At 41.2% G+C, this 25,745-nt stretch overlaps 1 protein-coding gene across 1 annotated transcript in view; it reads left to right on the top strand.

The window, feature by feature from the left end:
• The window catches only part of LOC133980531 (calsyntenin-2-like), a 136,487-nt gene that overhangs the window by 38,950 nt on the left and 71,792 nt on the right, over positions 1–25,745 (top strand). The window contains exons 3-5 of the mRNA XM_062419284.1: positions 6,471–6,666; positions 18,255–18,463; positions 25,408–25,557. Of these exons, the coding sequence (XP_062275268.1) occupies positions 6,471–6,666; positions 18,255–18,463; positions 25,408–25,557 (555 nt within the window). The remainder of the gene's footprint in view (positions 1–6,470; positions 6,667–18,254; positions 18,464–25,407; positions 25,558–25,745) is intronic.

Below are 25,745 nucleotides of genomic sequence, written 5' to 3'. Positions count from 1 at the left end.
GCATTATAGGTTTCATTTGTCCTACGTTATTGAATGCAGCTGAGTTTTACCGACGTTCTTGAACGCACCACACCTGTGCAATTCTCCTTCTCCATGCGCTAGAGAGCTGACGTTTTTTCCCTTGCCTTTTTGCATCTTGCATCCTTATTGCCCTGATTTCCTGCTGTGTGTGAATGTATAAGGACCACAGCTGTAATAAAGCAGATAACTCCGTACATCTGTATCCGTGTTCTTTAATCGTGACACACTCACCATACCTTGCCACTCTAAACCAGTTAACTTCCTGGAGACCCCCACTATCTCTTTTTTAACGCTAGTTGGTGCTCCAGTATAATCGGTCCGCCTGAAACTCATCCAGTGAGAAACGTTCCGCGGTGCAAAAATAAGTGTGATTAAAATGCGTCCATTTTTTAACGCAGTAATTATTGTGTAATTAATTAATCTTAATTAACGCGTTAAAGTCCCGGCCCTAATATATATGCATAGCATAGGCCCCTTCTGGTTATTTTCCACATATGCCCAGAATGACATTTATCTTGCTTGTTGAGTTGTTTCCAGAGGACCCAGACTTTCGTCCCTAAAACCACCTTTTGCCAAGTTCTATCTCACACAGGCTTCACCCTCTAATGGACTCTATGGGTAATACTCTCCTCCAATCACACGCTCACAATTGCCCTCTGAGATTTGCATGTACATTTGACTACTATATGGCTCCCTGCACATTCAGCAAGTGTGTGGACGCAGTGCTGCAGAGGCTGTGCAACCAGGACGTGAAGGTGTGAGGGTGTTCTTTACTTAGACGAAGCCAAGTTGGTACTGCGCCTTACCCAGTTAGGCTTTGCCATCAACTTGAAGAAGCCATGCCAACAGGCGCAGTATCTGTGAGTCATACTTGACTTGGTCACTCTGCAGGCTACTCTGTTACAGCAGCAGTGACAGCCTTGACTGTCATGCATGTTGGGGCTCATGATGGTGGGCCATCTAGTGGTTCCACTGGGCCTCCTGCACATGTAACGAGTAGGCACATTCTGATTGGCCTGCTGTGCTTAGAAAACTAGGGTTACAACATTGTAACCTTATTTTCATTGACCGGTTTAGTCCTCCACCCTTTAATCTATCACTCACACACACACACACACACACACACACACACACACACACACACACACACACACACACACACACACACACACACACACACACACACACACACACACACACACACACATACACAGAGGGTGGGTGTTCAGTTAGAACAGTGGGATGTCATTAACTCTGTGAGAGAGCCTTTAATGTAATTAACAGTGAGGAGACGAGAGAAGGGAGGTGGCAGCGGGGGCGGCAACCGTGGGGTCGAGTAAATCATCTCATACCTCTCCGCAACAGACATACCCCCCCCCCCCCAACCCCTGTTGAGAAAGTGTGTCTTTAATTAAAAATCCTCCTTCAGACACGCACTTCTACACACACACACACATACACTGTACACAAACACCACTCCAGGTTTCATGCACTGCAGTCAGAACATGCTGGCTTGATTAGTATTAATCCTTATCTCCAGAATGGACAGCTCCTCAATTGTGTTTTTTTCCTCGGCTGGCTAATTTCATGAAGAGCATAATTACAGCATTTCCAATTTCGGCCCTCTGCAGAGTTATAAGGCTGACAGTCTATCTCTGCACTGCAGCTGAGAGGGCTGGGTTGTGTGTGTGTGTGTGAGTGACTGTGTATATCCATGTATCCCAGAGTGCTTGTGGTTGTGCAATAGTGTTTTTGTGATTAAAATGAGGAGGAGAATTAGCGGGTTATGGGGGTGACTAATACAAGAGATAATTTCATACCAGATTCAAATTGGAAAAGCGGCGGAAATCATGACAACTGTGTAAACCACATAGTAGACAGCAACTCTGTGCAAATAGGGTTGATTCACTCATAATGGCAAGTCAAAATCTTAAGATGATATAAGTGCGAACATTTGGTGCCAGTAAAGCGATGCCTGGTCCAGAATGCGTTCAGTATGATATCCAGTAATCTGATTTACTTGCTGTCTATCCGATGTGTGTTCCAACAGTAGGAGGATGAAAGGCATGTCAGCTCTGATTAGAGTTGCCGAACTGGCACAGTTTGAGTGTGTGTGTGTGTGTATTCATTGCTGTGCTTTGGTCACTCTCCAGTACGGAGATCAGAGCTGCCCTAAGGCAGTGGCCATGTTCCCATCTTTTCCCAGCTTCTTCTTTCATCTCCCTTCATATCTTCCTTTTCCTCCTCCTTCCTCTCAGCATTGTGGCTGTTTCCCACCTGATATCCCCACTTTTACTTCTGACTCAAATGCTCATTAAACAGCTGTCGTGCATATCTATGCACTTACGTGTGACAGCGGCTTTTCTGAAAAAAAAAAGAAAAAAAAAGAGCACCCTGTGTGTACATTTGGATGCTCATCAGCGATGCTCTGTCAGCTTTGATAATAACTTGGGGCCCCGAGGCACTGTGGCCCCTGATACTTTGTCACACTCCTCCAGCTCTGCAAACTCCAGGCCACCGTTGCCAGTAAAGCAGCTCTGCCTTCACTGATAATGAGCTCTGTGACCTCAAAGATAGTCTAGTGTGGACGGGTGCCAGATTCCCTTGAGGCATTGAGTGCTGCACGACTTCTGACACCAGCAGGACAGCAGCTTAGGTCCTGAGCACACATTCCTACTGACTAATAGACAGTCATTAATTTAGACTTGATTAAATGAAAATGTAATGATGCCCAAGGGGAAAGTTAGTAATCACAGCAGCAGAGGGAAGAATGAGGATGTCAGAAAAGTCAACTAAGTTGGTACAAAAGTTTCACTGTGCGAGTGTGTGTGTGAATGTAAATGTGTCAGACTTCCCATGGGCTACTGAAGATTATAAAAAGGATGTATTACGCAAAATAGCCAAACAGTGATGATAACCCGTCAAATACATTTACAATTCCAATTTACAGCTTCATTTAAGACTTTTATCCAAAGTGACGTAGATCTGAGAGTTGATACAACACAAGCAAGGATCTAGTCAGTAGAGAACAATGCGAGTAAAAGAGGAATAAAGCCAAGTTGAAGCCTGATAAGACTAGGGTGCCAACAGACAGTGCACAAAGGTAATGAATAGAGTGCATAGAAGCAGATTTTTCTTCTTCTTTTTTCATTCCATCAAGTGTGGAGGTGTTTACAACAGAGCTGGATCTTTAGGCTTTTCTTAAAGATTGAGAAGGACTGTAGATTGGATGGAGTTTGGTAACCGTCACACACTACACTACAACTACACAAATGAAGAGTCTAGCTAGCACTTAGGGGACTGTGGTGCTGCTGGGGTGGAAGTTTCATAAGGGTTAGGGTTAGGATAGAGCATGGTGAGCAGGAGGAAACATAGATCTTAATGAGAGAGTTCAGGTAGGTGGGAGCCGTTTAAGTTGCTGTTTTGTAAGTGAGCATCAGGGTTTCAATTTTGATGCGATAGTGACTGAGAGCCAGTGGAGAGATATGAATAGCTGGGTGACGTGTGCTGTTTTGGGCTAGTTGAAAACCAGCAGTGTCGCCACGTTCAATATCATCTCCAGAGTTGCCCAAGTCAATGAATTACATTACAATAGCCTAACCCAGACAAGTAGGATCTGGTCCTTCTGATGATGTGAATTAATTAAAATTTGAACTGCAGCATCAATATCCATTAGTTTGCATCCATTAGTTCCAAATAGCCCCCCTTCAAGAAGACAGAGTTCCTTCTGACCATAAATCTACCTCTTAAAAGCCTAATGTGACGCGGAGACACATATTTAGCTAACAGTTTAGCGCAGCAATTAGCGTTTGTGAGCTCTCTGCCTCTGCCAAGTGCCAGCCGCCCAACATCTGTTCCACTGCTGCTGCCGGGGGCCAGCGCTTCCAACCTCATCCCTCTACACTCCCCTCCCTCCAACAAGCCATCCCTGCCTCTCCACGGGTGGCAGAACACTTATCAGGTCTGGAGTGAAGCGATAGACGGACACAGAGGAAGAAAAAGCAACCGGTCTGTCGCCCCCGGAGCCGTCGGAGTGTTTATTTGAGTCTTAAAAGAGGGAGATCAGCCTCCTGCGGTCAGCGCATCTTCTGTCACTCCCCACCACACACCGTTTGCTCAATGTCATTTTATGATTTTGCTCTCCCTGTCATGCCAAGGCAAGCCATGCTTCTCCATAGTGGTGGGGTCCATTTAACTCTGATAAGTCATTACTCAGACAACACAGAATACTAGGGGTGTGACGATACACTCGGCTCACGAGACGAGAGGATACACGATATTGGATTCACGAGATCGATATAAATATAAATTAAAAAAATAATCCAATTATCACAAATGATAACATATTGCTAATAAAAAACACAGAAATAAAAGTAAATTGCACAAATCCTGTATCACATAAATACACAAGTAGAACAACATATAAATTGTGTTATAATTTGGTAGTGTGACTCATTTTACTTTTTGCATCATTAGGCTTCCATAGCTGCGCTAGATTCCTCCGCTCCTCCTACATCAGGCTTTCAGTGACCTGAGGTCAACCTATCACTGCTCCTCTCCCATCTCCCATCTCCTGCTTATGATGATGCGATCTTCTCAGCAGGTAGAAGCTGCAACAAGGTTAATGATCCACAGGTGACATTATAAAAAGAAGACATGATGTGCAAATGAGTGATAGCAAACAGATCTTTTCTTTCTTTTTTTGTGCACACCCTGAATATTGCTTCGCGAGACATCATTCAACTCAACGACAAATATCGTCACGTTTTAATCTCGTCACACCCCTACAGAATACCCTACTCCACCTATTCTCTCATTTTCTTGTTCCCCCCTCCCTCCATCTACTCTTTCTTTATCATTTTGCCTATAGCGAACCCAAGGAGGGAAGGAGGGTGAAGGAAGAGGTGGAGGGAGGATTATAACAGAACAGGATGAAAGGGGAGAGAAAAGGGGGGAGGCGGTAGAAAATAAAGTTGCTCTTATCAGAACTTGCCAGGAGCAATGTGCACACAAAGCTGCTTGGGAATCCAATTTAGTCTTTGCTGTTAGTTTAAGTGATATCAGTGCAATTAGCCGTCACAGGTCAGAGTGTGAGCCCGGTGCGTTAAGTGATTTCCTGAAATCCTACTAGTGGAAGCGTGAGGGGGACATCAAGTCGAAGAAAAAAGAACTTCTCTCTCGCCAACTCCACAAATGGACCGCTTCTTTACACGGCCTGCTAATAAATGTCAGCCGCCTTTTCGCTCTTTTGTTTTGCTCTTGTCAGCCGCTGGATTTAAATAGATTTTCCTTCCTCTGTATCTCTCCAGAAGGGTGACTTTGAGCTGGCGTAGTTTTGTTTGAGCCTCGTGTAACTCAATTGTGTTGCATGTTTCTCTGTGTGTATGTTTGTGTTTGTGTGTGTGTGTGTGTGTGTTTGTGTTTGTGTTTGTGTGTGTGTGTGTGTGTGTGTGTGTGTGTGTGTGTGTGTGTGTGTGTGTGTGTGTGTGTGTGTGTGTGTGTGTGTGTGTGTGTGTGTGTGTGTGTGTGTGTGTGTGTGTGTGTGTGAGACAGAGCCACGGTGGATTTCAGAATATTGGGGGACCAACAGCAGCGCAGGTGGGCAGGAATGTCCTTGGGGGTTTTTCGTAAAAGCAATTAGACCAGAAAGTAAGAGGGGGTGCATGGGTGGGAATGTGAGTCTGATCTGTTTATAAAGCTCCTGTGAGACTTTCTGCTCTTGTGTTCTGTGTGTATCTTGGTTTGTTTTCCACATAGCATACATAATACTAAAGTGGGAACAGGAATTGCCCAAGGTGACTGAACAGTGAGGAAACTTAGTGAAAGTCTCCTTATTCTAGCTCTGCTCTCCTGCTGCGTAACACACACTTCTTCAATTAACTGCATGTTGAAATGTATCTAGTTTAAATTAGCATTGCAGATGTTAAAGCCATCTGCATGGAAACATCTGTAAGAAAGAAATCATGGAGGAACTTGATTTCATCATCTCTAAGTCAATGCAGTGCCATGTGCGGTTTCCTTATAATCTGCTCTAAGTGTTCAGTTTCTATGACAGTGCTTTATTTGTTCCAATTATGTGCACCAGATACTATTTCAAAACAGAGCCAAATCAGTTATGCTCGTTATTCTTATGCATTTTTTAAGAAAAATACAGCAGATGTATAAAAAACATGAATTTGAACCAGTTTACCTTCAGCTGGCAGTTGCTTTTAGTTTAAAAGCCTTTGAGCAAGGCATATAAGCAACAGCTGCTCTGTGCAAAATGTATCTAGCAGAGAGCTTACTTTCTACATAAAGATTCTCTTAAGTTAAAGAGCACAATTGCAGCTTTCTGTCATACATTTACCTAATTACACACACATCATTCATTCTCCACCTGGATTCTACCTGACTGTGATTAACACTGAACTCATCCCTCCCTCCTTCTCTCCCTTCTCTCTGGTCCCTAGGGGAGATCTGCGCGTTCAACATCCACGGGCTGGAGGTGCCGTTCAAGGCAGTGGTGCTGAACGGTACGTCTGGTGAGGGCCAGCTGAGGGCCCGTAGCCTGGTGGACTGTGAGCTGCAGAAGGAATACACCTTCATCATTCAGGCTCACGACTGCGGTTCTGGCCCCCGGGGCGCAGAGGGCAAAAAGTCCCACAAGTGAGTAAAGCAGACAATAAGGTTTAAACAGCAGGTTTGAAAGCAGACTGATAACACACATTTTAAGATTCTATTTTAAATGTGATATTTAGCCATTCATTTGAGATTCCTTCTGTCATCATTGTGAAAAAGCTGATAAATAACATTTTTGACAGAATAGAAAGGCAGATATTTGTGGGCGTGAGCACATTTACATATACATACACTTGTATCCATGCAAAGAATGGGATTGTAAAGTCCCTGGGCTGTAACTGAGCCAGGCTATGGTTTGCATCTTAACAAGGAAGTCCCATGCTTACAAAAAGCCACTGGAAACCAAAGAGCACAAAGACTATCAGAAAAGAAAAATGAAATAAACATGAGTTTTCATAATTTATACACAAATGCTTGGATTATATTATGTAGTACTTAATGTATAATTTATCACCAAATTAGACAGTGGCTAAAGTCAAACCAATTTATCAGCTATGCCAGAAGAGAGCGGCGGTTTTAGAGAGCATGTTATATTTTGTCTTGACCACAGTCGTTTAAACCGTCTGCATGTGTGTGAGTGCCAGTGAAAGCAGTGACGATGGATAGAAAGAACACTAAAAGATATTCAAGTTTAAATTTTGCTTTTACGTTTGGTTCTTTTTATCCATTTGCCAACAAATTGCTCTGTATGCATGATTCTGTTTTACAGATTTCAATCACTGTGGAATCGGGGGCACGACTCTTATCTCCACTCCCTTAGTTAGTCATAAATGAATGTAATGACTACTTCAGCCTGCTCCATCACTCTTTAGATTTGTGAATGAAAAGAATGGCAAAGAGGTGCAATTTTTACTGAATGTGTCACATTAGCGAGGTTCTTCAGAGCAGCCATCATTATGCGGAAGCATTATGAATGGCCGGGGCTATTACTGGTGCATCTATCATTAACTCATCACATTTACCTGTAAGCCATCATCAGTGATTATATCTTAGTCATCATTCTCAAAAACCAGCTAGAGAAAATGCTTCAGTATAGAGGATGAAATGAAAAGAGCCATGACACAGGGAAATCAAATCTCTCCAATAAAAAAAAAAAGATAAACTGTTCTCAAATAAATCCAAGTGAAATGTATTAATGCATCTTTATAGTCATTTTAAAAATTGCTGTGTAGACGACAAACCTTACACAGTTAAACAGGCTTTCCATCTAAACAAACAACGTGTCTTATTTTCTGTCTCTCAGCTTATGTATCATATCACTCATAGCTGCCACATACACGAGGTGAACATATTCTCAGAACCAGTTATGTTAAAAAAATAAATACCAGTTTGTCTGTGGGAAGTGGTGTTTGCAGTTGTTTAGACAGTTAAGCTAATGGTCCTTGAGTTAAATGATAAGCATCACCATGCCAACCAACAAGGAAGAAGTACATTTATAGTAAAACCTGCCATAAATTCCTAACTAAGACCCTGTTAGGAACATGATTTAAGGTTTTAAGTTGGTTTTCAGTTGCTTTTGGTTAGTCAGGTAGGACATTGCGTGCAAATTTTTTGGTCTTGAGAACACAACATTGAGCATCAGTATTTTTGGGATGGGTAGAGGCTTGTGTACCTTTGCCCAGATGTCCAAATGCTTAAAGTCAGTAAATAGCTTGAATTGAATTTTTTAGAATCTTTAGAAGAAAAACGAAATCAGTAGGACTGGATTGGTAGAATTGAAGCTTGTGATAGACCTATACTTTGATAGACATGGCCAGTTTAGAAACCAGTATGTGTTATGTTAATGACCAGGGAAAACAAGAATGTATCACTTCTCTTCATCACAAAACTTGTAAAATAGTTTACCATTATGAAAATGTTTATACCTTAATAGGGCAACATATCCTGGGAGAAACAACTCATAAAATTAAAAATATACAAAATATTTGATTAAATATGGGTGGAAATGTTTTTTTTACTTAGGGGCACATGAGATAGGTAGTAACACCAAATTATTTTTCACATCTTATTTTCCACTCCTGCCTGTATAAGAGTTATTTGTTGATTCCCAGCTCTAAAGCCTTTGCCTTGCAAATGTTTCCTTTTTTCATTCTCACACTCTGGATATCCTGCCTCAAAGTTAAACTTTAATCAAATAACACTCCTCTTGCCATCCACTTGGCTCCAGCTTGATCCCAGTGTTTTTTTCCTAAGATCCATCCATGCCAGGACAAATACGGCACAAACACCAGTAGACTACTTTAAAGAGGTCAGCTGATAAAAACAATTTGTCACTTGTTAGCTCTCCTGAAAGCAGCTTCGCTCTGAAATTGCTCTCTGTGCAGCCTTTCAGACAACTGCCTCTGTCCACTCGCTGTATACGGCACATCTCCACCATCCTCACCCCCCCACTGTCTTACTGCTCAACCCGCTCACCTCAGCCAACAACGGAGCCACAGAAATCTATCATCTTGTCTAGCTTATAGACAACACACACACACACAAACACACTCTATACACAGTAAACATGGAATTATAGCAGCAGGGGTTTTCAAGCCTTGGTGAAAGTTTTAAAATCGGTAGAGCGAATCTTGTATTTACTGTATGTCGTTTGCTGTGTTATATATATATATATGTGTGTGTGTGATTTTATGTGTACAAGGGAAAGAAAGTGATGGATTTGTGCTACTATTTCCATGCAGCTGATCATGCTTTATATCCCTCTTACCCACCCAGGGACTGGTTATGTCACACTATTACTGTATATCAACATAGCTCACTGCCCGCTGTGACGCACACACACAGTTTGGTCGGTGCAGACAGATGCCGGAGGGGGGGGGTGGGTGAATTTGGGAACATTTTAAATGGCCTGTCCTTTCGCTCGCAACTCTCAAAGGATGATGCTGGCCTTTCGCCGCGCCGCTCGCTCGCTTCGATTTAGAAAGAAGCTAACAGGGAGGAGGGAATGTCTGCTGGAGGCTCTGCTCAAATTACACATGACACGTCAATGCCGAAGAAGGAAAGCAGTCAAGAAAATTAGCAGCTAAAGAGGACAGGAGAGAGGATCAGCAGTGACACGGGATGAGTTTAAACTTCTCTTTATCCTCTATTCTTCTTTGCACTGCTTACTGCTGGCTGCTGCCCTACTTCTTCCTCCTGCTTTTTTTTTTTTTTTAATTTTCATCCCTGGCTGGCTACAGCTCAGCTAGCTCCTGCTGTCTGACTCTGTCTTTCTTTCTTTTAGTCCTCCTGCTTCTTTCACTGAATCCCCATGTTTGGATATTTTGTCAGACTGCCTCTTTGCTCACAAATGAACGATCTCGCTGCTGCCCCGACTGAACAGATCTGTCTCTCCCGTCTGACTGGAATGTTGTTATTTGCTCATAAATGAGATGTTGTTTTCTCCTTAAAATGCCGTGTCAGACATTACGCAGAGGCAATCTGGGTGATTTTGTCAGAAGTGATCACCGCAGCAACAGAAGGCCTTATAAACACTGATGTTAATGGCAGCCCTTTCTGAGTCAGAGCGCCAATATAACGGCGTGCAGATTTGCCAGTCGTGAATCACATTGCTTTAATCTGCCCTCCAACATATTCTACTCGGCTGCCAGTGGAAGCCATAGTCACTTGTCAGCAAAGTGCAAAGCTCGAGTGAATTCACCTTAAACTCCTTGAGACTGTTTCTGCTCAGGTCAGCTTTAAATGAAACACAAATGAATCTAAAATACCATAGAGCTGAACTCTGCCAAACTGTACTGAACTGTGAAGTGTTCTCAGCCCTCTTGGTATAGAGCCATAAATGTGATGGAGGGTTCATTGCGTCATCCTTTTGATGTAACACAATAGCGATCCAGTAAATAGACATTTCACGAAAGCTTTTAATTGGTTTTAAGTACTACATAAAATTGCTTATATCATCACTTAACTAGAACGCGTTCAACTCAGTGGAAAAATAAAATGTAAAATCATTACCTTTAAAATTGATAGTGTTAACCCTTTTCCATCCATAGTCACAATGTCACGGTCAAATAGAATTACACTGCCTATACTACAAGATAAAACTGAGTGTGATTCAGGTCTGTATAGAAAGAAAAAAAAATCAATTTCGACTTACCCATGACGTGCAGAAATGAAAGTATGCTCTTTGTTAGAAGATAGAAGACTTCTCCTTACATCATCAAATCCGAGATCTTCACAAATGGTACAAAGGGCAGTTTTATGTGGGGAGAAAGAGCCATAGTGCTAAGAGGGTATGTAACTGTAAGTGGACTTGCCGTAATATAAACATAGGACAAAAAGTAAGGACATTTGTGTTGCTTTGCCAAATTTTTCATGGGCGCAACCCACATACTCAGCTCTGCTGCTCATCCCACAAATGCATGTTCCTTACAAATGTGGCTCCATTTAAAAGGGAAATAAACAGGCTTTCCAATGGTATAAGATTTATTGCCAAGAAGCATTGTTACAACAAAGAAATATTCTACCAAACACAAATGTCCTTACTTTTTGTACTATGTTTATATAACCATTATAATCACCACCTACAATGACTGTATCAGCTGTCATTTCTACAAGGTCCAAGAATACTGGGTGAGCCAGTGGATAATAAACATTCTTGGGTATCTTACCCTAAGAGGCTGCCTTTAATTACAACATAATGGCCATTTTTATCTTTAACACAATCAAGGACCTTTCACATAAGTCTACATAAGTATAGCAACGCCCGTACTGCTGGTTGTAAATGACAAAAAGTATACTGGCCCAAATATTCCCTGTTTTAACTTCAAATGTTGTCTGTCATCAAGATGGGTTTATAGGACCAGTGCAATATCTATACAGTATTTATTTTTTCAAGAAGGAAAGTATTTTCCCACATTTTTCAGGATGATTAATCCCTCATGCAGTATATGGGTCAATGATGTGGTTTTTGTGTCCATGTGGTTAAGAGTTCAAATTTGAAAATAAACTTGCACACATTATTTTTTGTGGACTCAGCATAAAATTTCTACTTTTAATCAATTTTGACAGAATATATTAGAGGATTATGGCAAAAATGTCTCAGTGGTATAACCATAAAACCTTTGTACCAAATAATTAAACCTGCTTAAAACACTAAATTCTCAATAAAACACCATCAGCTGATCAACCAAGAGCGATACTCATGCAGAACTATGTGACTACACAAGTTCCATTTTGCATACAGTGATATGACATTACTCTGCGAAATGTTATTAAAAAAAAGAAATGATAAGATCACATGAGTACTCACATAATGTTAGTTGTCATAATCCCAGTCAAATAATCAGAACATAACAAAAAAAAGCTTTTTTCAATGTTTGAATTTGTGCTGACCCAGAAAGTTTGATCAAGCAAGTCCACAAATGCTGTAGCTCCCTGAAGCTCTTTTTAACATTGACTGACATCTTGAGTGTCCTGGGATACATCAGTGCATAGACATTATTCCTCCTCTTCAACCAGTCTCTCACATCATAGTAATTATTGAAGAAAGAAATCCGTGATCCAGTGTGTGTGGAAATGCTCTATTTCTGGACCAAGATTATGAGCTGCATTCATAAAACATTGCTTGTCGGTAAAATTGTGAAACTTCATAATAATAAGTTGTTTGGGACTGGGTTTTGGTGTTAGGGAATGTTCTGCACAGTCCATCTTGATCTAATATAGTCAGGTATCCACTTACCTTCAAGTACAACAACCAAGCATCCATTACACCTGCAACCACAATTCCTCAAAACAACATTCGCGGTTACCCTTTTGAAAGTTCAAGTAATCACAGAACTCACCAGTGTAGCTAGACAACTGAGCACTGAGCCTCAGGGATGGGCACAGTTGAAAAACAACCATGTAATCTCACTAATTAGCATCTGAAGACTTGAAGGTCCTCTGTGCTGTTTGTACCTGCCCATTCCCCACACCTTGCTCTGTGCAAGTTGTACTGTTGCTATGGAGTAATTAGGCATAAGGGACATCTCACTTCCTTAAAAAGCATGTCATATTCATTATCGTTCCGAGGACTTGCACCTTACTGCGACATGTATTTAACACGGGCCCAGGGGTTAAGTGCCTGGAGGCTGTCACAGGGTAATGCATTCACAACAGGGTGAGCTGACCCCAGGTTGTGTGTGTGTGCAAATGTGAGAAAATGTAGGTTTGAGTATGTATGTTATTTAGACACACAGATCTTTTCTCTTGTCCATGTACCCACACATTTACACACACACACACACACACACACTGTGCTTGGCAGCGGAGTAGTTATTAAAGTCATCATTAGTGAATCTTAGAGGCCTGTATGTCCTAACCTCGCTGCAGTTTGGAGAGGCTAATTACCACACCTAACAGCCATCTGAAGGACAGCCACACGAACACACACGCTCACAAACCCCAAATGCTGAGTCAAATTCAAACTGATATACCTTTATTTACATATAAATAAGGCAGATACCGTAGCTGGAGATAGGTAGCCCGATTTTGCATCTCATAACCAATCGCACACAAAAACACTCATATACATACACACTCAGATACACATAGGCAACCACCCAAACACACACTCAACATTATCAACAAAAAAAAAAAGTTACCTGCTTATGAGTAAAGAAGTAGGCCAAAAGCTTTGTCTTGTTAGCATTAGCTGTCATGATACATTTCTACAGAGAGAAGACCAGGGGACTCTACAGATACAGCAGACCTGTCAATGAGTCGGAGCTTTATTATACTAAGAATCTTAACTTCATGCTTGTCACACTTGATGCTAATATGAGTGAAACCTCATTCTGTCAAAACCTGTTAGTTGACATGATTATTATTCCTGGAAAAAGAAAAAAAAAAAACACACATCTAGCGTAGGAATATGTTTATTATCTTCAGCTAACGTAATGTAATGGGAGAGTATAGTCTCCGTGTTTCAATTATGAATATGCCGCGCCAGGAACGGCACCATCTGTGCTTGTCTGCATCAGTTACCAGAAAGAAGAAAGTGACACCCGTTCCCGTCCCCGATTCTAACCAGGATCAGGCGCGTCGCCACATGTTGGCAGACGCTTAGAAGTTTGTCAGTAGAGTCGAGCAAATGTACTTTCAGTCTCCTAACAGTGCACAAATGCTGGTAAAGTTCTGTTGAGGGTAAAAAATAAAAATAAAAATCGTTCTGTGTTGTCAAGTTCAACAGAGATTGCGGCTTTAATTCGTACAAATCGTCTCATCTATATTTCTCTGTTCCATAGTATGATAGTCCAAGCCATCCGTCAATGATTTGATCCATACTATCTGTTGTGGAGTGAGCAGGATCGGGGCACTATAATCACCTCGTATTGAGATTACACCGGCCCCCGTGGAGTTGTGTGATAACGCCTCGGGATAGTCGTCGATGTGGAGGTTGGATATCCCTGCATATTGATGAGATTATCATCCTGTGTTGTGTTGCGCATTTGATCCCATTGGTATAGTTAGGGTTGTTTATTTCCATTCTAGTCTTACACAAGGAAATTGATGATTCAACCTCTCGGCTAATTCTTGACAAAGATTAATTGAGTCCTTTTCCTCTGTGCTGTGTGTGTGTGTGTGTGTGTGTGTGTGTGTGTGTGTGTGTGTGTGTGTGTGTGTGTGTGTGTGTGTGTGTGTGTGTGTGTGTGTGTGTGTGTGTGTGTGTGTGTGTGTGTGTGTGTGTGTGAGAGGAATTCATTAATGATTGTTTGAGTGGCTGTGCGAAGCTGCTTATAAATAATGAGTGCAGATGAATATGTAATAAGCTGGGAACAATACTTACCTGGCATTAACATGCAGCTAGTTTCTGATGTCTGTGTCTGCATATGATTGAGCTGGATTGAAATCACACCTGGCACTAAAATACATCTCCGCTGCACACCGAGGCTTTTGCTTGCCATGCACTTCATTTCGTCATGCAATATTTACATGTTTGAAAAATGACAGCAAACATCTTCTCAGTCCTTTTTCAGAGATTTTCGCTGGGAAGGTTTTGTAATGTTTCTTTCTATAAAGAATGTTGTGACATGAATGAATCAGAGAATCACTGCATCAATCACATCAGGTTTTGTTCTACAAGTGCCATTGCTACATGCAGGAATTTAACAAAAATAGAATATTATTAGCCTGTAATTACATTTTGGCAAATAAAAAAAGAACATACCATATAGGGGGAGCTGTGGCTCAGGAGATAGAGCGGTCATCCACTCAACGGAAGATCGGCGGTTCAATTCCTGCCTCCTCCAGTCCACATGTGTGCTTGGGTAAGACACTTAACCCCAAATTGCTCCCAATTGCTCCCAATGGCTGCGTCTATGGTGTACAATTATGTGCGAGTGGATGTTGGTTTCCTCCTGATGACTGAGTGGCACCCAGCGTGGTGCCCACCCCCGCCATCAGTGTCTGAATGTGAATGCGACTTGTGAGTGGTCAAAAAGACTAGAAAAACACTATATAAGTACAGTCCAATTACCATTCACAGTACTGGAGGATGCCTGACACATATAGACAAACTCAGCCGTCTTTGGTAGATTACAGAATTGTATAGAACTACAGCTAAGAGCTGAACCAGTGACAGGTGTTACAATTAAACATGGATTGAATGCATGCCGGGTGTTACATTTGCAGGTACAATATGTGATCTTTCTCAGAATCTTTTGGAACATTAAACATAATAACTGCCTTTAACTTAAAAATAGCACACAGTTTAATACCAGCCCTGCTATTTCATGTTAGCACTCTACAATCATCTGCATTACTGGCCATTAAAGAGTCTTAAAGTCGTGACCACTGCAGGAACGTATGTGGGGCTATTTGATACAGCAGGATTTGACTTTGAAGAAAGCTTTGAAAGTTAGTGTCTTAAAGTTAAATGGACTTTACTTATATAGTGCTTTTCTAGTCTTCCGACCATTCAAAGCGCTTTTACATTACATGTCACATCCACCCATTCACACACACATTCATACACCGTTGGCACAGCCATCAGGAGCAATTCTGGGTTACGTTTCTTGTACGTGGACATGTATGAGGAGCAGGAATATTAAAAAAAATATATATATACTTTTTTATATATTTAATATCAAATATAAAAATGTATGTATTCTCCCCCCATCTATGCCAGTATTGTGCACTGTACTGCATTTGTATTGGATGTACAGTGGCACCAACTGTCCAAGCATTTCAACTTATCAGTATTTTCACTCAGCATACCCAGATGTTTTTAGAGTCATGTACCAATGTTGATGCTTCTGTGTCTATTAGAAGATTTTGTGCAGATTCTTAGTGCATCTTGCTTGCATTTATACCCAGAGTTTTACACCACTCATTTGACCACTGTGGGATCCCTGAACACAGTCCACACTTTACATGTGATGTCCTCATTCATTAGAGTGAGTGATGTAATTTGTATAATCTTTGACTTTGTTTCCTTTGTTAGCCATCTCTGTGACTCAGGTTTTTAATCTGCTTTGTTTATTAGTGTCGTGATCATTCTCGCACCCATGGGGGTCACTTAACCCCTCGCTGTCTTTCTGTCATTCTGAGTCATCTTTGACCCCCTGCTTATGAGTTGGGGCCTGTCACAGGGAAGGAGGGCGGTCATGGACACAGCTTGGCAAGGTTCCAGCAACACGAAAACACACATATGCATGAACACAGACACACACACACACACACACACACACACACATGCCCAACAGAAACAGTTCTCTGTTTTCGCCAGATGTGAGCCATCAGAGTGACTCAAACTAACAATGAGATATATTCACAATTATTGCATTTAGCTGGAAATCATGCATTTTTGTGTAGGAATACACACACACACGCACACACAGACACATACAGCAGTCCCTCCAAACAAGCCCTAGAGGAGTGGAACATATGTTTGCTCCCTCCTCACTGGGTAGTGTGGCAAAGCAGGGGGGTAATGTTTATGGGAGAGCATCATTAATATGACAAAACAAGGTTGGCTGAGGGATTTAGTGTGCACATGGGTGCTGCCATCATCTGTCAGTGCTTCTTATCACCATCCTCGACTGCTGTTAGTATTGCTGTTCACAAGCCGCCAGTCCTAAAGCCCAGTAGATTAATCACTGGCATCTGGGTCTTGATTGTTCATTCTGTACCTGTGTCCAGTGGTAAAGTCTTCTAATTCTTCACTCAGGTAAAAGGAGCACTGACACAGTATTAACACAACTGCTGCATTTAAAAGTTTACTTATGGAAAAGTACATAAATTGTCATAAGTAAATTACAAAGTTTACTTGAACATACTTGAGTAAAGGTACTGAGTTACTGCCACCGCTGCCTCTCTCCGATTTCTTTGTTCCGTATTTGTCACCCGTTGTTTATGTGTTTCCAGTTTTCAATTGAACTATTTAATCGTGCAACTGTTTGTGCGTAGAGGCTCAAAACAAATGGTCGCCTATGTTTGTTTACTTGTGACGGGGAGAGATAAGGCAGTGTGGGAATCCATTCTGCCAGGGCTCTGCCTCTTTACCGTCTCTCTCTTTGTTGTCCGGTCTCCATCTCCAGCCGACCACATGTTAGAGAGATATTTACAGCTTATTTTAATGGGATCATTTTACTGTTATTACCCGTTCCCACCAGCTAATCCTGTAAACCTCTCCTCTCTTCCTTTTTGTCTCTTAAAGTAAAGCATTTCTTTGGATTTTCTATTCTGAAGTTTAAAACTGCATTATCCCAGCCTCTTGGTCATCCATCATTGGTTGTCAGTCAACGAATCGAAGGATTGATTATGCAATCTGTTGCTGTCTGGCCCGTTTGAGAGTACTGATGAAAGTGTTTTAATGTGATGAATGGTGTGTTTTTTATATTTTTTTATTCTTCATTATCTTTGACTTAACATGAATCACTGCTGATAGATCACCTATGGAATGATTAATAAGTGTAGTTTTGTGGGTTTGATTCACTGTGTGTGAGGCTATAGTAGATACAGGGGATTATTATACCTTAACAACACAGTCAAGGCAATCCACAGGGTCAGGTCAGAGATAGTATTACACAAAGTGCAATGTGACTATTGGTTACCAAATTAATTCATCACCTGGAGTGAATCCTGCCCTCAAACACTGAATTTAAGTATCATTTGAAGTTATAAGCTGAAATTTTGTGTGTGCATGTGCTTGTGTGGCTATCATTGTGAGAACCAATTTGAGTTTCATACCTGGGTGAAGTTAAGACTGGGTGAAGTTTTAAGCCAAAGCTGATATATTTTTGTTTCCAGCTTTGGAAAGCTTACAGAAGGCACAATTATTTTAATAGGCTGAGTAGTACTCATGAAAATGTAAGTTAAATTGGTGGATTGCACCTTTTAAATGAGTCTCTGCCAATAAGAATCAAGCAGTTGCATTGTCGTCCCATGTTTGGTGTAGATTTATGGAAGACAACCATCATCTTCATACTGCCCACTGAAACACTTAAAAATGTGGTCCTTGTCTCTGCTGTCATAGTTGATTATACTTTGAAATTTCGCTGTGTGAAATCTAATGTTTCCTTTTATTTCCCTTATGCCACACTGGACTATAAATATCATAAATGCCTCAACACCTTATGTAGATGATAAAATATCCAACACTTTCCTCTACTTTGTCGCCCCCCTATTGTCTGCAGGGCGGTGGTGCACATTCAGGTCAACGATGTGAATGAGTTTGCCCCGGTGTTTCGGGAGCCGCAGTACCACGCCGCGGTGACAGAGGGCAAGATTTATGACAGCATACTGCAGGTGGAGGCTACTGACCAGGACTGCTCGCCACAATACAGCCAGATCTGTAACTACCAGATCACCACCACGAACACACCCTTCGCTATAGATCGCAACGGTGAGTAGCAGAGAGTTATTGTTGCACTGTCACTTAAGATTTTGGGTGTGCCCATTTGTCTCTCCATGTTATTTACAGGAAATATACAAAGACCTCCGGTCATAAAACCCCAGGACTCATGATTTAAAAATCTCACCCATGAAACACACACTCTTCACAGCTGCAGGAGCAACACACATACTAATACCACACACATACACAACTGCATGTACTCTGGGAGCAAAATGTAATACTCAGACAGATGTCTCTCTCCAGGGTGAAATGTGTTCTATGCTCATTCCAATGACAAAGTCAAGCTTTGCCCAGAGAGCCATCAGTTTCCACAAATCAGATCACAGAGGTCTGTGCACACGCAAACATGAAAAAACACACACAAAGATGAATGCTAAGCTATGGGAATACTCCAATATCCTCTCCAGTTTATGTGACTTTTGCCTGAGTTGTCACTTGTACTTTGATTCTTGAAAATTGCAATACAAATAAAAATTATAATACTACACACACTAGTACAGGCATGGTCTGTGTGTGTATGAGTCACTTTCAGGGACACAAACCAGGCTTAAGACCAATTGATTGGGCGCAGCTTGTGCAATCGGGAACAAAATGTAATGTCCCCAAAAGTGACCATGGTTCAATATGTCTACGTATGTATGTATTCATGTACGTGTGTGTAATTGAGAGAGAGAGAGAAGGATAGAGAAAGAGAGTTGGATCTTTCTGGAAACTGTGACTGGATGACAGACTGATCTCTGTCATTAGTATTATTACATTTTTGGCTTCAAATAGCTCATACATCTTTAGTTTTTCCTTTTTCTGTTTTAACACCCTTGCTACATAACTTACACAAAGTCAAGTAGGATTAAATGTATTCCTTAAGTGCATACTTTTGCTGTAGACTTAAAACTTCTTGAGTTTTACCACCATTAGACAATCTCTTCAAATGCAGCTGTCAGACTAGTGCCTCTTATAAAACTCTTTAAAAAACCCGTCATCGACTTATTTGTTTATTTTTGCTTAGAATACGCAGATGCGAGGGACATTACTGTTTGGGCTTTTGTTGCTGCTGACTGCCGAGTGTTGCTGACTGCCGAGGTGTTGCAATAAAAAGGCTGACTGGATGAGGTTAGGGCCAAACTGCGCTGGTGGGAGGCTGCAGCCAGAGTGTTCTCTCTTTTCTCTCCATTTGAAGGGGTGTCGCTCAGCCATTGACCGCTGAGGAAAAGGCTTTGAGAGCCCTTGAACTCAAGAGCACCTGGGGGAGAGAGGAAGGAGATTGAGGGAGGGAAGGAGGGAGAGTAAGCGCACTATGAGGGAATCAGGGACAGGAGAAGATAGAAAACTGTAGCAGGGATAAACATAAAGGATAGGTCTGGAAATGTTCTATATTTTTCTTATTGTCAATAAGCCCCATGAAAAACCAACAATGAACTGATCCTACTAACAAGTATTATATGTGTAGCCAAAGCCTGATATAGCTTATTCCTCTGTGCCATACAGCTCCATTGTTGTACAAAAAACATTAACAAGACTACGTGGGCGTTCTGACTGAAAACAGCCCAGCAAGCAAGGGCTGCGTTGGTGGGGGTGTGTTGCTTCAGGTGCCTTTCAGAAGATGAAATGCATTGTAGGAAGTTCTGCTGAAGAAATAGATCCATGAGGTTAAAAGTTGAGAATACACCAAAACACTGCGCAAGGCTTTATAATATTACAAGGAAGGATTTCACAGTGGCACAGCAGCAGTCATTTTATCTTTTGTTATGGCGATTAGAGGTAAACACTAGAAATACAGAACCTAGATTAAAACGTAAAGTAGGGTGGTAATCTACCCTTGCCAGATGACATTGCCATGTGTTCTGGCAAAAGTTAAGCCCTACTCAACTTTATTACTGCACATGCCTGCCTTTTTAAAAAAAAAAATGTATTGCCTGAACCATCTGCAGTGGTACCCTAGCTGCCTCAGTGGTCTCATTCAAACTGATGAAGGGGCTGCATTCTTTCATGCAGGGCTGAGTTCTAACTGAATGTGGTGTAAAACTGAAATTATGCTGCGACCCTACAGTAGAGAAGGGATGTATGGGTAACTGTAAGATGACATTGGCCAACACCCAATACCCCCAACTCTCAATAATACCTTGTGGAGTAGGTGGGGTAAAAGTCCTTGCTCAAGGGCACCTCAGTGGTGGTAATGAGGGAGGGGAAAGTGCTGCTTCTTCACTTTCCCCACCCAGATTCATCCTGCCGGTCCGGGGAATTGAGCCAGCAACCCTACGGTCATAAGCTCACTTCTCTAACCTTTAGGCCACCACTGCCCCAAATGTAAACATATAAATGTATCAGCCATGCAAATGTTTCCAAGTGACCCTCATGCTTTGAGCTAAATGCTGACATCAGCATGTTATATGACCACAATGACAATGCTAACGTGCAAATAATATTTACTATGTTAATGATCTTACTTGAACGCATTAGCAAACTACAAACTACAGTGCCAAACTGGTTGAAATAAATGTAAACATATAAAAGTATCACCCAGGCAAACGTCTCCAAATTACCCTTGTGCTTTGAGCTAAATGCTAACATCAGCATGCTAATATGCTTGTAATGACAATGCTAATGTGTAAGTTTAGCAGGAATAATATTTACTGTTATGCTATCTTAGTTTAACGCACTAGCAAGCAACAAACTACAGTGCCAGACAGTCTGAAAAATATTTAAATGTAAACATATAAAAACATAAAAGTATCAGCCACACAAATGTCTCCAAGAGACACTCTAAACGCTAAATGCTAATGACAATGCTAATTTGTATGTTTAAAATTACACATTTAAAATTGAATAAGCCAACACAGGGTAATAAAGTCAGAAAGTTTCACTAACAGGCTTAAAAGTATTATGTTACTAATCTCCATCTTAAATATTCATAATTATTTTTACTCTTTTTTTTATTTTTGTTATGTTGCTTGATCTATATTATTATTGACCTTTGTGACTCCATCCAGGGAATATTAAAATACCTATCTACCTACCTACATGCCTTACACATGGTTGGTTCAGGTTTTTTATCCTCAGTAAAAATAATATAGAACAATGCAAGTCTCTCCATGAATCAAAGACCAGCATGGTTGAAGAGCATTAGGTAAAATTAGATAGTAAGTATAAAGGGAGGAATGAAAGAGGACAGATGCAAAGAAGATTTGCTTGTGTGTGTGTGTTTGTGTGTGTTTGATAGAGAGGCAAACAGAGAGAGCGAGATGGAGGGTAAAGTAGTCATTTACTAGCTGGCCACCCTTGCCAGCAGTCACAGCACGCACAGCCTGCTGACACGGATAAGTTGATGTAGTAATTGAAGGAGGTGGAATAGGAACCTCCGTCATGCAGAAAGGTGCAGGTGTGTACGTGCACATGCATACGTGTGTGTGTGTGTTAGTGAAAAAGGCACAACAGATGAGGCAGCAAACAGTGAAATAGGATGAGGCTGCAAAACAGTGAGACAATGATGTGCATTGAGAGGGAATTGGAAGGTTGGAAAAAGGGGGGCGAGGGGGGGGGGGGGGGGGGGGGGGCGAGAAGGAGGGAAAGAATTCTAAACAAGCTGAGAAGGAGACAGAGAGAATGAGCGATGAAGAGCACGGGAAGGCAAACAATGCTGCACTCATATGAATTACATCTAATCCTCCTACTCACACTCTCATATTCAAATATACCACATTATCAACATTCAGCTCCCTCTGCACCTCTCTCCCCCACAATACAAAAACCTCAAGAAGCATCCGGGATGTAATAAAAGTCGCAATAACTAATTCCAGCTACGTCTCAATTCTCAGCCAATCAGGGCCAATAGTGCCTCTATTCCATGCTCTTTACACTCGGCAAGCGTTCTCAGTCAGCGTGCCCCCCCTTCCCTGCCCAGGCTGGGCTGCGTGTATAGCATTGTCATCCATCTGTAATTGAAGACTCATCAAATATTAACAGACACATTAGGACTACAAGAGCTCCCTTCATGCACTCTGCTCAGCATGAGAAAAGACACCGGTTTGGTAAATGGGTCGCGGTTAGCAATAAAGCAGGACTAGATGTGGTCTGAATGCAGATTCTACTGTTGAGTGGTTTATTTGTTTCTGTTAAGGTGCTACGTGTGGCATTTTAGAACTACAAAATCACTGCCACATTCATTTTGAAACAGTAGTACAAAAAACAAATAAGATCTGTCAAAGGCAGCAGCTCAACAATACATTTTATGTTGCGTGCCGCCAAGCTAAGTCTTGTGGATAATGTGCGGTTCAGACTGTGAGGCTGAGGTGTGGATTTCAGCCACATAACATGAGCTTAAGTCAACGTGACTTTGACTCATGGCTTCACTTGAAATGAATTCCTGTAATTTAAAAGACTTGATCCTCTCCCTAACATCTAAGTAGAAGAGACTTGACCGAGACAAGCAGCATGTTCAGAGCAAAACCAGACATTCAGGACAGTTTTATTGGCCTATTTGAGGATGATGGCCATTTGAATAAATGCTTGTTGTAACCTTAAGGCAGGATTTCCATCTGAAGTGTCCGGGTCTATGCAGAGGCACGAATAAAGAGTGAAAACTGACATGTCATGGGAAGTAGACAAATTCATGCTTTAGTTGGTAATGCTTTGAAACGGTTTAAATCTAATTTCATGTGTTATAAACTTTTCTCACTGCAGACGTTTTGTGCCGTCACACAAACTAACATTGATGATGGTGTTGGTGTTTGTCTCTGTGTCACGCCTGACTGGAGTGCAGCCGTCGCTTGTGTCCTGATATTGACATAATTTCAATTACAGGCGAAAATGGTTGGGGGGGGGAACAATCCATTTCAGCGTATTTATTACCTTCAGAATGAAGCGCTGGGGAGGCGAGAGGGGGACAAGTACCAACATCTTTGCATCACTAGGGGTTTAATGGAAACATGTTCTTAATTTCGAGAAACATTAGCACTAATCAAACAGCTTGTGTGAGACAAAGGCTACCTGTCAACTCCACCGTGATCTCATTTGTTACAGTGATTATATTAAGGTATCACAGTTCATTTGACAAAATAAAATGCCCATTACTCCTTTAAGCAAACACACACACATACATACACACTATAGGCATACTAACAGCGATACACAATAACTATCTAAGCAGATATACACTTGAGTAGGAACACTAACTCACTTCCCCCAAGGCAGTTTAAAGTGTATACTTAACTTTCACGATTTCTACAGTTTATACATAACTCTATAGTCATATAAGTCAGTAAACAGAGGAAACATACTTTTTTCTAGCCACCAACAATGAATTTGCACATTTTTGCCATGGTGAGAGCAGCCAGAGTAGCAGTGAGTATGTGTATAAAAATATATCTTTTACACCTTGGTTATGACTTCAATAAAATGATGCTCATTTAACTGGAAAAGCTCACACAGGCATTTTATGACTCCATAAAGTCAGTCTTCCAATCACTGATGACCGAGTAACTCCACACTGTTTCTCACTTACATCACAACAGATTTAGGAAAATGGATTTTAGACTCAATACAAGATCAAATCAAACATCAAAGGTTATTATAAAGCTGTATACAGAAAGTTAACCAAAATCACTTTTTTACAGCAGACGTTGTAACTTGGTATATTAGACATTAATTATGGCTCTGTTTTATTAAAGTGTCCCAGTAAGCCATGACATTGTGAAAGCATAAATAATAATAAAGGCCTCACACAATATTAACTTTGTTGACAGCGACTGACTGACAGGTGACTGTTCTGTGTCAGTGAACATGTAATGAAATATTCATCAATACGCAGGAGCATGAAGAACAAATTAAATTATAGAAAACAGATTAGAACAATTCAATAGACAGATGGATTTCAATGACAAATATTTTAAGCCATTTATGAATTTATGAACACCAATTTCACAAGTCAGTCCAGTGATGGCCATGCAATTAGTTTTATTGTTGTTTTTATTGTTATTTGTGATTATTAAATATAATCTACAGTATATTGAATGAACTCTTGAAGGAATTGGAGTCTGAAAAGTGTATTTATATCTGATGACTGAGATAAGTACATCGATGCAGCTAACTGCCGTGGCTCTGTAGCACAATCCATCATTATATATTGTTGGGTTGTTTTTATTTGTTGAAGAACTGAGTGGAGATTCATTTACTCATCCGGCATCAAAATATCAATATCAAATATCAACATCAAAAAGTTTCATTATTCTTCTATTTTTCCAACAACAGTCACATAACAAGGCACATTACCTCCATCAGAGGACTGATTGTGAGTGGATTTCAGTTAGGAGTTCTCTGGATTGCTACTAGCTTCCCACAGACCTAAGTGCTAATTTTGGCACTAAAATGCTTTGTGAAATACTCTAAGACTAAAGTTTTACATTTATATTTATATTTAGTAGTCTAACTCAACCAGTCGGGAGCTGCTTTTACCCTCAGTAGTGTTTTGGAAGTACTACCACCAGGACCCTAAAACCAAAGCGCCTAAATGGGACCATTACACATTTTAGACCAGACAAGAAACCTCCCATAACCTGTAATGAGACAAGAAATATTCACATACTCAAATGTATTTCAAGTGTTTTATCACTGATGGAGAATCTTGGCACACCATAATGGTATGTTGGAGCTAATTACTGTATGATAGAAACCAAAACTGCGCATAATGAGTGTTGTGTTTAGAAAAAGCTGGGCTCACCAATGACGACCAAACTTCTTCGCAACCTCCAACCAAACCAAGCATTTAGTTTACTGACGTTTTGTTCACCAAATGGCTTTTGAAGGATCTCAACTTACTGAATTGCTCAGTGCAATTTTGTGTAATAATTAGACACACCAGGGAACTGAATGTACTCTACAAGGCATTATGATGAACCATTTTGGTTGAATTTGACCTTGAGCGACTTTCTTTCCGCCAGGTAACATCCGGAACACGGAGAAGCTGAGCTATGACCGACAGCAGCAGTATGAGATCCGGGTGACGGCCTGGGACTGCGGCCAGAAGAGAGCCTTGCACAGCGTCCCTGTCCGCATTGACGTCAAGCCGGTCTGCAAACCCGGCTGGCAAGGTGAGCCTTCATCACATATGTATGTGTGTATGCATGCAAAGATTTCAGGCAGGTCTGGCTGAGTAGTGTTTATATACCCAAAAATGCAATATTTATGTGTGATTACTTGAGTTTGTGCAGTTTGTGTGTCAGCCTGCAAGCCCGGCTGTATTGTAGAGTATGTGCACAATGGGAAGCAGAACTGCGTG

Source organism: Scomber scombrus, chromosome 5 (genome assembly GCF_963691925.1).
Source record: "Scomber scombrus chromosome 5, fScoSco1.1, whole genome shotgun sequence".
NCBI lineage: Eukaryota > Metazoa > Chordata > Actinopteri > Scombriformes > Scombridae > Scomber > Scomber scombrus.
The sequence above is the reverse complement of the archived record's forward strand: the minus strand, read 5'-3'. Positions and strand labels throughout refer to the sequence as shown.